Source organism: Mobula birostris, chromosome 25 (genome assembly GCF_030028105.1).
Source record: "Mobula birostris isolate sMobBir1 chromosome 25, sMobBir1.hap1, whole genome shotgun sequence".
NCBI classification, from domain to species: domain Eukaryota; kingdom Metazoa; phylum Chordata; class Chondrichthyes; order Myliobatiformes; family Myliobatidae; genus Mobula; species Mobula birostris.
The window spans coordinates 20,489,765-20,502,173 of NC_092394.1; the positions used below are offsets into that span (position 1 = coordinate 20,489,765).

Here is a 12,409-nt window from a genome sequence, read left to right on the forward strand (position 1 = left end):
GTCAGATCAGGTAGCATCTATGGAAAGAAACAGGATTAACGTTACAAGCTGATGACCAGTTCTGATAAAAAGTCATCAACCTGTAATATCAACTCTTTCTATGAATGTTGCCGAACGTGTTGAGTGCTGCCCATAATTTCTTGTTACAGCTTTCTAGAATCTGCAATTGTTGTTTTTGTTTACAATGATAGCTTGGCATCAAATTCTTTTCAAAACTCTTAAGCAGCATAACATTATTGGCTGAATACACTCTGACATAAGATACCTACAGCAAATCAAAGCAATCATCAGAAAGGGTACTCATCCAATGGCTTTGCTCTGCACCACCTAGTGTGAGAATAAAATTATTTACACAAATCTTTTTGGCGATGGTAAGAATTTTTTGCCATTTGTCTAAGTATCCCAAGGCTTGGTTCTAGGGACCTTCATTAATCCCCAGTGTCCCATATTAGAAAAGGTGCATGTGCAAATTTTGACAGGATAAGCTCTAGCTACAAATACTTTTCACTCTCTTGCTTGTCGCATTGGAACCCCCAGCTCAACATAAACCCTCACTGGAACTGTGCCTAGCTTGGCATGGTACCAAAAGTCACCTGTGAAAGTTGTGGGAAAAGAAACATACTTAAAATGACAAATGCAGTAATTTTACACAAACCATAATATCAGTAGTTCTTACTGCATGTACAGATAGAAAATAAATATGTGATTATTTCAGAAGAATAAATTCCATTAGAACCAAGTGCAGGAAGTCTTAAGAGTCATGGGTGGTGGTTTCTAAATTTGGTTCATGACAAACTGAGTTGTGAAAATTTTGAGGCAAAAGTACCATGATTGAGATGAATACAGAATAGTTAAATGCAACAGACAAGTAAAATTGGAAACTACACAATTAGGAAAAACAATTATAACACACAAAAAGATTTAAGCATAACTGAGTTGCAACGTTTTATCTATTTGCATAGTTAAGCAAGGAAGCTCAAAGCAAGCTACATAATCTACAAAATATTAAAAGTACTGGAAATGCAATAGCTGCAACTAAAAGAATCTCTAGTTAAGTCCTATTCAATTGTTTCAGATCCCAAATGATATGTTGTGTAGATATTGCATTTTTTGTTTATTGCTCCAATTTTAATACTTACGTAACCTACAAAAGGAAATCGCAATATATATATATAATATGGGAAACAATTTGTCAGAGAGAAATATATTCATAATAATGCGAAAGTATTGTTTATTCATAACTTACTGCTTGAAGTTTCTTTTTGGCTGCCTTAGCTAGTTCTGATAAGTCCAAGCTACTGAAGAGAAACATGAAAAGCACAACTCAGGAACTTGGTCAATAAAACATGCATTGATAACAATATTAACTTTCAAATGGAACCTGGTACAAATGCTCAGGATGAATCATTGACTCTACAAAACTGTTCATTACCAACACTCAGAAATTTAGAATACAAGGGACTACAAACAACTGGAGATAAAGCAATGCTTCAAAAGTTTATCTGGTTAAGTTTCCTTTGCAAACGTGTGTGACTTAAGAGATGGATTGGTTTTGGAACTGAAATACTAATAGTGTTACTTAACAGTAATTTTATTCAATGACAACTTACAACCTGATATCTTGAGTATAGCAGCCACTGTTAGTGGAATCCTGTTAATGTACTGCTTTGGTGATCAGTTCAATTTGTCACCCATACATTTACAACAAACATACATAATTTTAAAAGTACCCATGAATTTTCTGTGCCCTTAGTTAAGGGTGAACAATACTTTGGATTAAATATGGCAAAAAGGACATACATCTCAAAAATTTTTTCCACAAAGCCACATAATAATATTTCATCAGTTCTAAAAGTGTTTATAACTGAGTATGCACATTCTCTGTGTTTCCTTTCATTTCCCAAAGCTGTGCCAAAATAAGATTACTTCAAGATTAATTTAAATAGGCAACTGATGGTCAACATGGACTTGGTCTATTTCTGTGCTGTGTGATTTCATGACACATTAATTTGGTGGTCTAGAGGAGTTTCCTGTGTTAACTCTGAATTATACAGGGAAATAAATATATCCCCAAATTAAGCATGCATGCTCTATCTCCTAGAAAGGGGATAATGGGGAGGAGATATGATTTTGCACATCAACCAATTGGCTCAATCGAGTAATGTACTGTTTTTACTCAAGAGTAACTGTCAAACTAATAATAATCCTTCTAAAAATGAATAACATGTCACTTGGAAAGTAATCACTTAAAATTAAATGGAGACAAATACTCATAAGCATTAATTACTAAATGGTTTGAGTCAAAAATCTGTTGAAGTTCCTTGATGTCAGCTTTTCAATTAATAAAATTACAACAAAGTGGTTGCTTGAAATATGGGCTCCACACACACAAGTCCAAAGAAAAATCTAAAGAACAATGTATGAAATGAGCATGTTCCAAATTATAATCCATTTTAGATTTGAATTTTGCTTATTTGAACACAAAAGTCCAGGGCAAGCAGCATGTGGTATATTCCTGAACTCACAAAACTAATTTCTGATGTAGAATTAGCTACTGAGGGAAGAATCCTAGAGGTTGCAACTGAAGGATTATGGAGCAGTTCAAACAAATTTCAAAGTGAGTGAAAAAGGGTAATTATAATGATAAATTATAAAGAATGACTGTTCTTAGACAATACTGCAATTTTATGACTCTGGATTCTTGCATGCACATTTGTAGACCTCAACTTTACATATAAAGTTATGAGTGCAGTTACATTATTTTTTTTCCTGTGGTGGTTAATGTAAATTTAAAAAAAACTCGCAGCACTTGGTGGTTGCTTGCATAACATTGAAGATGTAATGAAGAATGTTTTCAGTTTAAAAGATAGTGTAATTTCTCTAATGATTATTTGAAAGTATTCTGAACAGAAGTAACAGAGAAACTCAATAAGTTAGCTTCTCTAGGAAGATCTACTTTTATGTTGCCAACTCTGTCTACTCCAGGGGAATGGTGAATAACTCCAGCTGTAAAGCATCACTTCTGTTCCATTCAAGTTTTGTTTTCTGATTCGATACACTAGTTGGGAGTGTATCTTCTACAACATCCAAACAAAAAAGAAGAAACACAAATTATAATTTAGAGAGGTTATGTTGCATTACTAGTCTCAAAAGGCCAGCCTACGTATTGGCAGTGGAAACTTCATTTTGCCTGCAGCAAACAGCAGCATGACAATATTATTGATTCAGAAGTTACAACAGTAACATTGAAAGTTATTGAATCAGGAGTCTAAAATAATTTGGCTTACAAATTTTCAACACTTCTTTCCCAAAGTCATTTAGCTAGGTTATAATTTATCTTTATTTTTCTCGACACCAGGGGTTCCCAACATTTCTTGTGCCACAGGCCAATGCTATTGTGCAAGGGGTCCATAGATCCCCAGGTTGAGAATCTCTGCTCTAGACTTTCCTTCACTGGTATCTAAAGCATCTCTTACAATTCTGATTTTTGAAACTGATTGCAAAGCAGTCACATTTCAACATCGGAGGCTCATCAGTATTCTGCTGAATCTGCTCTCATAGTTCCTTCCTCACCTCTAACAAAAAGAAAATCACATCATGAATGAACAATTCCAAACTAAGTTCTTTATTTAGTTATAATAGTGTACTTGACAGAAGTGTGACCACATCTTATTCTTCACTTATTTATAGATTGATTTCAAAGAAATTTCCATATCACCGAAGTGCTGAGGTATGTACAACCATAGCACATAACCAGAAGGATCCTTTTCAATTCTGAAGCTTTTGAACTTTCACTCCAAAAGAAATCACAGATGTGGTATCAGTATTACAAGATTAGAGGCATGTTAGCAAACAAAACATCTTCAATATTATCAAATAATTAAGACTGGTTAGAAGGAGGATTTACATCTTTAGTTCAGTTACCTGTTCACAACCTCATACAAATCACACCTATTTAAGAACAGGAGTGACCTTTTAAATTGTTTCATGAACACAGGGATTGAACTTTGATTCTCTTACATTAAACAAGTTTAAAATTTGGCTGGTTCATGACTTTTTTTTAATATAGCATTCAACTACAACAATATTTCTAATCAAGTGACAATACTTACACTTAAAAACTAACCAATTTATAGGTCATATTTAAAATAAGCACTACATTTATGTTTCTGACACGTTCAAGGGATAACTTTTTCCTTTATCACCAGTAGATGCACAGCAAATAAACACCTGTAATTGTCCTCTTGGATATGCATGATCCATTTTAACACTCCTTAGCTTTCATTAGTCTTCAAGCGTGGAGAGTCTGGTGCCAAAACTTCATAAAACTTAGAACATTTGGTAATATTTTTGAATAAAAAAAAGGATTACGCTGGAACAAAGTAAAGCATTAAGGATAACAACTTTCAAATTCCGTTCAGTTTGAGATTCTTTTCTTGCAGAATGGGAAGGACAACATAATTGAAAGTGGGAAAAAAACTAGAAAGAATGCCTGAGAATTAGATGGGAGGCATGAAGTGCTAATATTGTTATGTTGCTAAAAATAATAAAGCAAAATCTTACAACTGAGCTAAGCTTTCATTTAAGTAATCAATATTGGACGGAAACACACCGATGAATAGCCCCTTAGATAAGAAAATGTTGGCTAGCTGCATTGTGTGCTATTCATCCTGGATCTCTGCTCCTACACATTGCAATGCGAAGAACATTCAAGGGGTTATATATTTGCAGATTGGCCTTTTACCGAGCAAAAAAAAAGGTACAACATGGATTACCCAGCTGTAGCAATGGGTGCAATTTGTATCTGGCCACTTGTTTTTACACTAACCGGAGTTCCTGCAATTAGTACATTAAATGGCTGTCTTCGTTTGATTTTTCATTTTTGATATAAATTTATGCATTTATTGACAATTTAGTTTTATATTTTTTATAGTCTTAATTATTTTAAATGGCTCAGATATGCTGGGGCAGGAGCTTTGGGTATCAGTGACCAGAGTTCACTCCAACCATAGAGTGGCTATAGAACCAAGGACAATGCTTCAAGGTTGTGGTAAGCCATATTTTCTGATAACAGAATTTTGATGATGAAGGGGACAGGGTGGGAGTTTCACAGAATCTCCATGTAATATCTTGCGATATTACACGATAAGCAATATCTTGTTATCGTGATAGTCTTCAAGTATGATACAATGCAAAAGATTTCAGAAAACAATCAGGCAAACTATGAAATACCCTGGAAAAATTGGACCATGACAAGTTATGTGCAAGTACTTCACTTTGTTAGGTAATCAATTTAAAACATCAATCAAGCACAAGCATTTTAAGTACCTGGTTACAGAGGTTAGGGTGGATGTTGTATTTTGGCAAGAAATAAATCACAGGCAAGTAGTACAGAGAAGTAATGTTCTATGTTTATGTAATATTGGCATGCTTCAAAAACAAATGGAAGATCTAAATGAAATGAAAATACCTCTGGGTCATGCATTTTTGCCGTGTTCTATTTTCCAAGGAATGCAAAGGAGGAAAAACAGGAAAATCTGTTAGAATAAGCAATTTGTGAGAACCTAAGAGTATTTGTGGGTCATCTGTTACTTCTCAGATTCAACCTTGAGATAAAGATGGATAAAGATTAAAAAAAAAACCTGTTCAATCACTACAATTCTGTTGCTGCATTAACGTGGAACATAATAAAAGATGAAACCTATAGGCAATTTCTGCAACAAAATACTGGTGTGATTATTTGCATCACCATCTGTTTATATAAGAATACATAATGACAGCAGAAACTCATTCCATTTTATTTGCACTATAGAGCAACAAATTGCACTGCTCCAAACTTTAGTTCATATGCAATGCAAACACATTTTGGTAGTATACTGCCAAAGTGAGACTGTTAGAATTTTAGAAGCCATTTACACTTATAAAAGTCAGGAATTTAAGATGCTCAGGAAGCTGTGGAATTAAAATAATAAATAATGTGACAGGATAATAAATTCATAAAACACACACAAAATGCTGGAGGAACTCAGCAGGCCAGGCAGCATCTATGGAAAATAGTAAACAGTCAACGTTTTGGGCCAAAACCCTTCATCAGGACTGGAAAAAAGATAAGTTACAGCAAGAAGATTGGGGGGGGGGGGGGAGGGAGGAAGTAGTACTAGGTGATAGGTGAAACAGGGAGAGGGAGAGGGTTGAAGAGCTGGGAAGTTGATAGATGAAGGAGATGAAGGGCTGGAGAAGGGGGAATTTGATAGGAGAGTGTAGAGGCCTTGGAAGGAAGGGAAGGGAAAGGAACACCAGAGGGAGATAATGGTGAAGTGGAGGGCAGGGAAGGAGTGGGCAACTACCAGAAGCTCGAAGAAATCAATATTCATGCCATCACGTTGGAGGCTACCCAGACAGAATACAAGATGTTGATCCTGAGTGTAGCATCATCGCAGCAGTAGAGGAGCCAATGAACTGATATGTTGGAAAGGGAAGTAGAATTGAAGGGTGGCCACTGGGAGATCTTGCCATTTCTGGCGGACGGAGCGTAAGTGTTTGGTGAAGCGGTCTCCCAATCTACGTCAGGTCTCAAGATATCCAGGAGGCCACACTGGGAGCAACGGATTCAGTAGATGACACAAGCAGACTCACAGATGAAGTGTCGCCTTACCTGGAAGGACTGCTTGGGGCCCTGAACAGCAGTGAGGGAGAAGGTGTAGGCGCAGTTAAGGCACTTGTTCTGCTTGCAAGGATAAGTACCAGGAGGGGTTATCAGTGAGGAGGAATGAGTGGACAAGGGAGTCGTGTAGGGAGTGGTCTCTGTGGAAACCCGGGGGATGGTGAGGAGGGAAAGATGTGCTTGGTGGTAGGATCCTGTTGAAGATGGCGGAAGTTACAGAGAATTAAGTGCTGAGTGCGGAGACTACTGGAGTGATTGGTGACGACAAAAGGAACCCTATCCCTGGTCGGGTGGTGGGAGGATGGGGTGAGGGCTTTTTTTCCCTCCAATAGGTTCCAGTTGTTGGAACCTAATCATCAGAATCACAGGAAAGGAATTAATTTAAATTAACTCATGGCATACCCTTTCCTCCCCACAACCTCTTCCCAGAAAGGATTTAATTAGTTTAAGTTCATAAAGAAATTAATTGTGTAAATTCGTCCACTTTTTAAAAAACTAATATACATAAAGATATTTATGCATAGTACAAGATTTTTTGTATAACAGAAAAATAATTCAGCTATACTTCCATGTATGCATTTAGAGATGTTAAATTATTTAGTATATTGGTTTAATGTGTGGAATAAAAACGAAATGGTGGAAACAATGAAAGTGTGAGCTGATTTTCAGCTCAGCAAGGGAAATAGGGCACATGAGTTCAAGTAACAGAAGAAGCAACTTAACCTCTTAACCCATCAGAAAGAATGAAAAGATTTTGAAAACGATTCTGAAAGACAGAGCCAAATGTAAATTCCAAGAAGTTAAATTCGGTTCAGAAGATCAAGATAAGAAAAATAAAGACTAAATTAAGGAAACAAAAGCTAATATGGCTTTAACATTAATGTTTAACTTTTAATCTTTTAAAAGTATTGTGTTAATTACTGTCACAATACTTCTAAAAGATGTTAAATGTTAAACATCCCTAGACTTGAAATGGCAAGATTTAACTTGGTTTTAACTTGTATCCCAGATAAAGACAGAAGCTTTGCAGCATTCACAATGCATTTTACGGGAGACATGTTTGAGAAGTTGCTGGCAAACAGATAGCAATTTTGGATGTTCATTTGCCACACTCTTAAGTCATTACACCATTTGTGCATAAATAACGGAGATGTAAATAGCCTCACTATTATATTGAGAGAAAAATCTGGCCTATTATTGCATGATCATTAAACAATGAAATGCTTCACATCAACATACTGTATATAATTGAATTAAAGAAAAAACATGCTTCTGGCTTTTTTCCTTAATCCTCCAGAATGAGCATGCCAAACATATTTTCCCACAAAGATTCCCTTATTGAGAATTCTGAGAAAGAGAAAAAAGCTTGTTTGCATACATTCTCAACCATTTATGGCCTTAGGAACATTTTTCAACAACTTGAAAATATTCTTCAGGTCACATATCTGACAAAGTAATTAAAATCAGACATAGTGTTATTTGCTAAAATCTTCAAAACTTTGTTATAAACATGCATTTTCAGCAATTGAAAGCAATCTTTCACGGATATTCAGTTTTAGTTATAAAACCACAAGGCACAGGAGCAGAAGGCGGCCATTCGGCTCAACGAGTCTGCTCTACCATTCGACCATGGTTGATTGTTCCGCTCAACCCCATTTTCCTACCTTCTTCCCATAACCTGACTAAACGAGAAGCTATCAAAACTCCGCTTTAAATATTTCCAATGACTTGGCTTCCATAGCTCTCTGTGGCATTGAATTCCACAGATTCACCATGTGGCTTAAACAAAAATTCTTATTGTCTCTGTCCTAAAGGGATATCCTGCTATTTTGAGGCTGTGCTTTCTGTTCCTAGACTCTCCCACTATTTAGGAAAGAGATTTAGCTATGGAAGAGATTACTGCACCCTTGGTAATGCTACTGACCACAGGGGTAGTACCAGTTGATTGAAGGGTGGCACATGTTATTCATTGTTCACAAAAGGGAGAAAGGATAACCTTAGGAATTAGATCCGTAACTCTTACTTCGGTGGTGGGCAAGTTATTGGAGAAGATTGCTAGAGATGGGATTTACGAATATTTGGAGAAGTATAGTCTGATTGAGGATAATCAGTATGAGTTTGAGAGGGGCAGATCATGCCTCATGAGCCTGATTGAATTATTTGAAAATGTGACAAAACACATTGATGAAGGTGGAGCAGTGAATGTGGTGTATATGGATTTTAGTAAGATGCCCCATGGTAGGTTCATTCAGAAAGCCAGGAGGCATGGGACCCAGGGAAACTTGGCTATGTGGATTCAAAATTGACTTGCCCATAGAAAGCATTGGGTAGTTGTAGATGGAGCATATTCTGCCTGGAAATTAGTGACCAGTGGTGTTCTGCAATGATCTATTCTGGGACTTTGACTTTCATAAATGATTTGGATGAGGAAGTGGAAGAGCTAGTTGATAACTTTGCAGATGACAGGAAGGTTGGTGGTGTTGTAGATAGTGTAGAAGGTTGTCAAGGGTTCCAACAGGACATTAACAGAATGCAGAGCTTAGTTGAAAATTGGCAGATGGAGTTCACCCCAAAAAAATGTGAAGTGATTCAGAGACTCCCTGCTTCCACAACACTATCTGCTTCTCTGTTCATCTTTATATCATCTGTAAGCTTAGGCACAACACAATCAATTCCTTCAACACTCCAAACACGCTGGAGGAGCTCAGCAGGCCAGGCAGCATCCGTGGAAAAGATCGGTCGACGTTTCGAGCCGGAACCCTTTGTCAGGACTGTAGGGGGAAGGGGCAGAGGCCCTATAAAGAAGGTGGGGGGAGGGTGGAAAGGAGAAGGTGGGTAAGTTCTAGGTGAAAAACCAGTAAGGGGAAAGACAAAGGGGTGGGGGAGGGGAAGCAGGGAGGGGATAGGCAGGAAAGGTGAAGAAAGAATAGGGGAAAACACAATGGGTAGTAGAAGGAGGCAGAACCAAGAGGGAGGTGGTAGGCAGCTAGGGGAGGGGGCAGAGTGACATAGGGATAGGGGAAGGGAGGGGGAGGGAATTACCGGAAGTTGGAGAACTCTATGTTCACACCAAGGGGCTGGAGACTACCTAGACGGTATATGAGGTGTTGCTCCTCCAACCTGAGTTTGGCCTCATCAGGAGGCCATGTATGGACATATCTGAATGGGAGTGGGAAGCCGAGTTGAAGTGGGTGGCTACTGGGAGATCCTGTCTGTTTTGGCGGACAGAGCGGAGGTGCTCGATGAAGCGGTCCCCCAATCTGCGTCGGTTTTCACCGATGTAGAGGAGGCCGCACCGGGAGCACCGGATGCAATAGATGACCGCAACAGATTCACAAGTGAAGTGTTGCCTCACTTGGAAATACTGTTTGAGGCCCTGAATGGTGGCAAGAGAGGAGGTGTAGGGACAGGTGTAGCACTTGCGCACACAGGGATAAGTGCCAGGTGGGAGATCCGTGGGGAAGGACGTGTGGACCAGGGAGTCGTGGAGGGACCGATCCCTGCAGAAGGCGGAGAAGGAAAGATGTGCTTAGTGGTGGGGTCCTGTTGAAGGTGGCGGGAGTTGCGGAGGATAATGTGTTGGATCTGGAGGCTAGTGGGGTGGTAGGTGAGGACAAGGGGAACTCTGTCCCCGTTGTGGTGGCGGGAGGATGGGGTGAGAGCCGAAGCACGGGAAATGGAGGAGATGCGGGTGAGGGCATCATTGATGACAGCAGAAGGGAAACCACGATCCTTAAAGAAAGAGGACATTTGAGATGTCCTGGAACGGAAAACCTCATCCTCGGAGCAGATGCAGTGGAGACGGAGGAACTGGGAATAGGGAATGGCATTTTTGCATGTGGCGGGGTGGGAAGAGGTATAGTTGAGGTAGTTATGAGAGTCAGTGGGCTTGTAGAAGATGTCAGTAGACAGTCTGTCTCCAGAGATGGAGACTGAGAGATCGAGAAAGGGGAGAGAAGTGCCCGAGATAAACCAAGTGAATTTGAGGGCTGGATGGAAGTTAGAAGTAAAGTCGGTGAAATTGACAAGCTCAGCATGGGTGCAGGAAGCAGCACCAATGTAGTCGTCAATGTACCGAAGGAAAAGTTGGGGAGCAGCACCAGAATAGGTTTGGAGCACAGACTGTTCCACATAACCAACGAAGAGGCAGGCATAGCTAGGGCCCATGCGAGTTCCCATAGCTACACCCTTGGCCTGAAGAAAGTGGGAAGAGCCAAAAGAGAAGTTATTGAGTGTGAGAACCAGTTCCGCCAACTGGAGGAGGGTAGTGGTGGTGAGGAACTGGTGAGGTCTATTATCCAGAAAGTAGCGGAGGGCTTTGAGGCCTTCTTCATGGGGAATGAAGGTGTATAGGGATTGGACATCCATAGTGAAAATGTAGTGGTTGGGATGGGGGAACTGGAAGTTATTGAAGAGGTGGAGGGCATGGGATGTATCCTGGATGTAGGTGGGGAGAGACTGAACTATGGGTGACAAAATGGAGTCCAGGTAGGCAGATACAAGTTTGGTAGGACAGAAGCAGGCAGAAACTATGGGTCTGCTGGGACAGTCAGGCTTGTGGATCTTGGGGAGGAGGTAAAACCGAGCGGTACAGGGTGTGGGAATTATAATTTTAGTGGCTGAGGATGGAAGGACTCCGGAGTTGATAAGGGCAGTGATGGTACGGGAGACAATGCTTTGATGTTTTTTGGTGGGGTCCTGTTCCGGGGTAAGTAAGAGGAGGTGAGTGTTGCTTTGACCCTCGCATCTGCAGATTATTTTGTGTAATCAATTCCTTCATCCAGATCATTAACACATAATGTGAAAGTAGCAGACCCAACACTGAGTCCCAATGAACAGCACACCAGCAGCCAAACAGTAAAGGTCCCCTTTATTCCAACTCTGCCTTCTGCCAATCAGCCAATCTTTTGCCACCCTTTCTTGTAAACCATGAGCTCTTGCATTGTTTATAAGCCTCATGTGCGGCACCTTGTCAAAGGCCTTCTGAAAATCCAAGTAAACAAGTCATTGATCACTACAGCACAGAAACAGGCCCTTTGCCCCATCTAGTCTATGATAAACTATTAATCTGCCTCGTCCTGTTGAGCTGCACCCGGGCCATTGCCCTCCTTACCTCTCTCATCCATGTATTGAAACAAATTTCTCCAAACGTTGACATCGAACTAGCATACACCAGTTCTGCTGGCACCTTGTTCCACACTAATGACCCTCTATTGAAGAAGTTACATAAAAACACAGAAAATCTACAGCACAATACAGGCCCTTCGGCCCACAAAGCTGTGCCAAAAATGTCCTTACCTTAGGGTTACCCATAGCCCTCTATTTTTCTGAGCTCCATATACCTGTCCAGGAGTCTTTTAAAAGACCTTACCATTTCTGCCTCCACCACCGTCACCGGCAGCCCATTCCATGCACTCACCACTCTCTGCATAAAAAACTTACCCCTGACATCTCCTCTGTACCTACTTCCAAGCACCTTAAAACAGTGCTCTCTCGTGCTAGCCATTTCAGCCCTGGGAAAAAGCCTCTGACTATCCACACGATCAATGCCTCTCATCATGTTATACACCTCTATCAGGTCACCTCTCAGCCTCCGTCGCTTCAAGGAAGAAAGGTCGAGTTCTCTCAACCTATTCTCATAAGGCATGCTCCCCAATCCAGGCAACATCCTTGTAAATCTCCTCTGCACATCCTTGCACATCCTTCCACATCCTTCCTATAGTGAAGCAATCAGAACTGAGCACA

The 12,409-nt window shown here is 39.9% G+C and overlaps 1 protein-coding gene across 11 annotated transcripts in view; it reads right to left on the reverse strand.

Moving 5' to 3' along the window:
• Positions 1 to 12,409, reverse strand: part of git1 (G protein-coupled receptor kinase interacting ArfGAP 1) — a 228,873-nt gene that overhangs the window by 62,291 nt on the left and 154,173 nt on the right. For 7 of the 11 annotated variants that reach the window (XM_072243751.1, XM_072243750.1, XM_072243747.1 and 4 more), the window contains exons 9-10: positions 5,471 to 5,497; positions 1,247 to 1,298 (exon numbers count right to left, since the gene is read on the reverse strand). In XM_072243751.1, coding sequence (XP_072099852.1) covers positions 1,247 to 1,298; positions 5,471 to 5,497 — 79 coding nt within the window. The remainder of the gene's footprint in view (positions 1 to 1,246; positions 1,299 to 5,470; positions 5,498 to 12,409) is intronic. The other 4 variants (XM_072243748.1, XM_072243744.1, XM_072243746.1 and 1 more) reach the window with 2 other exon arrangements.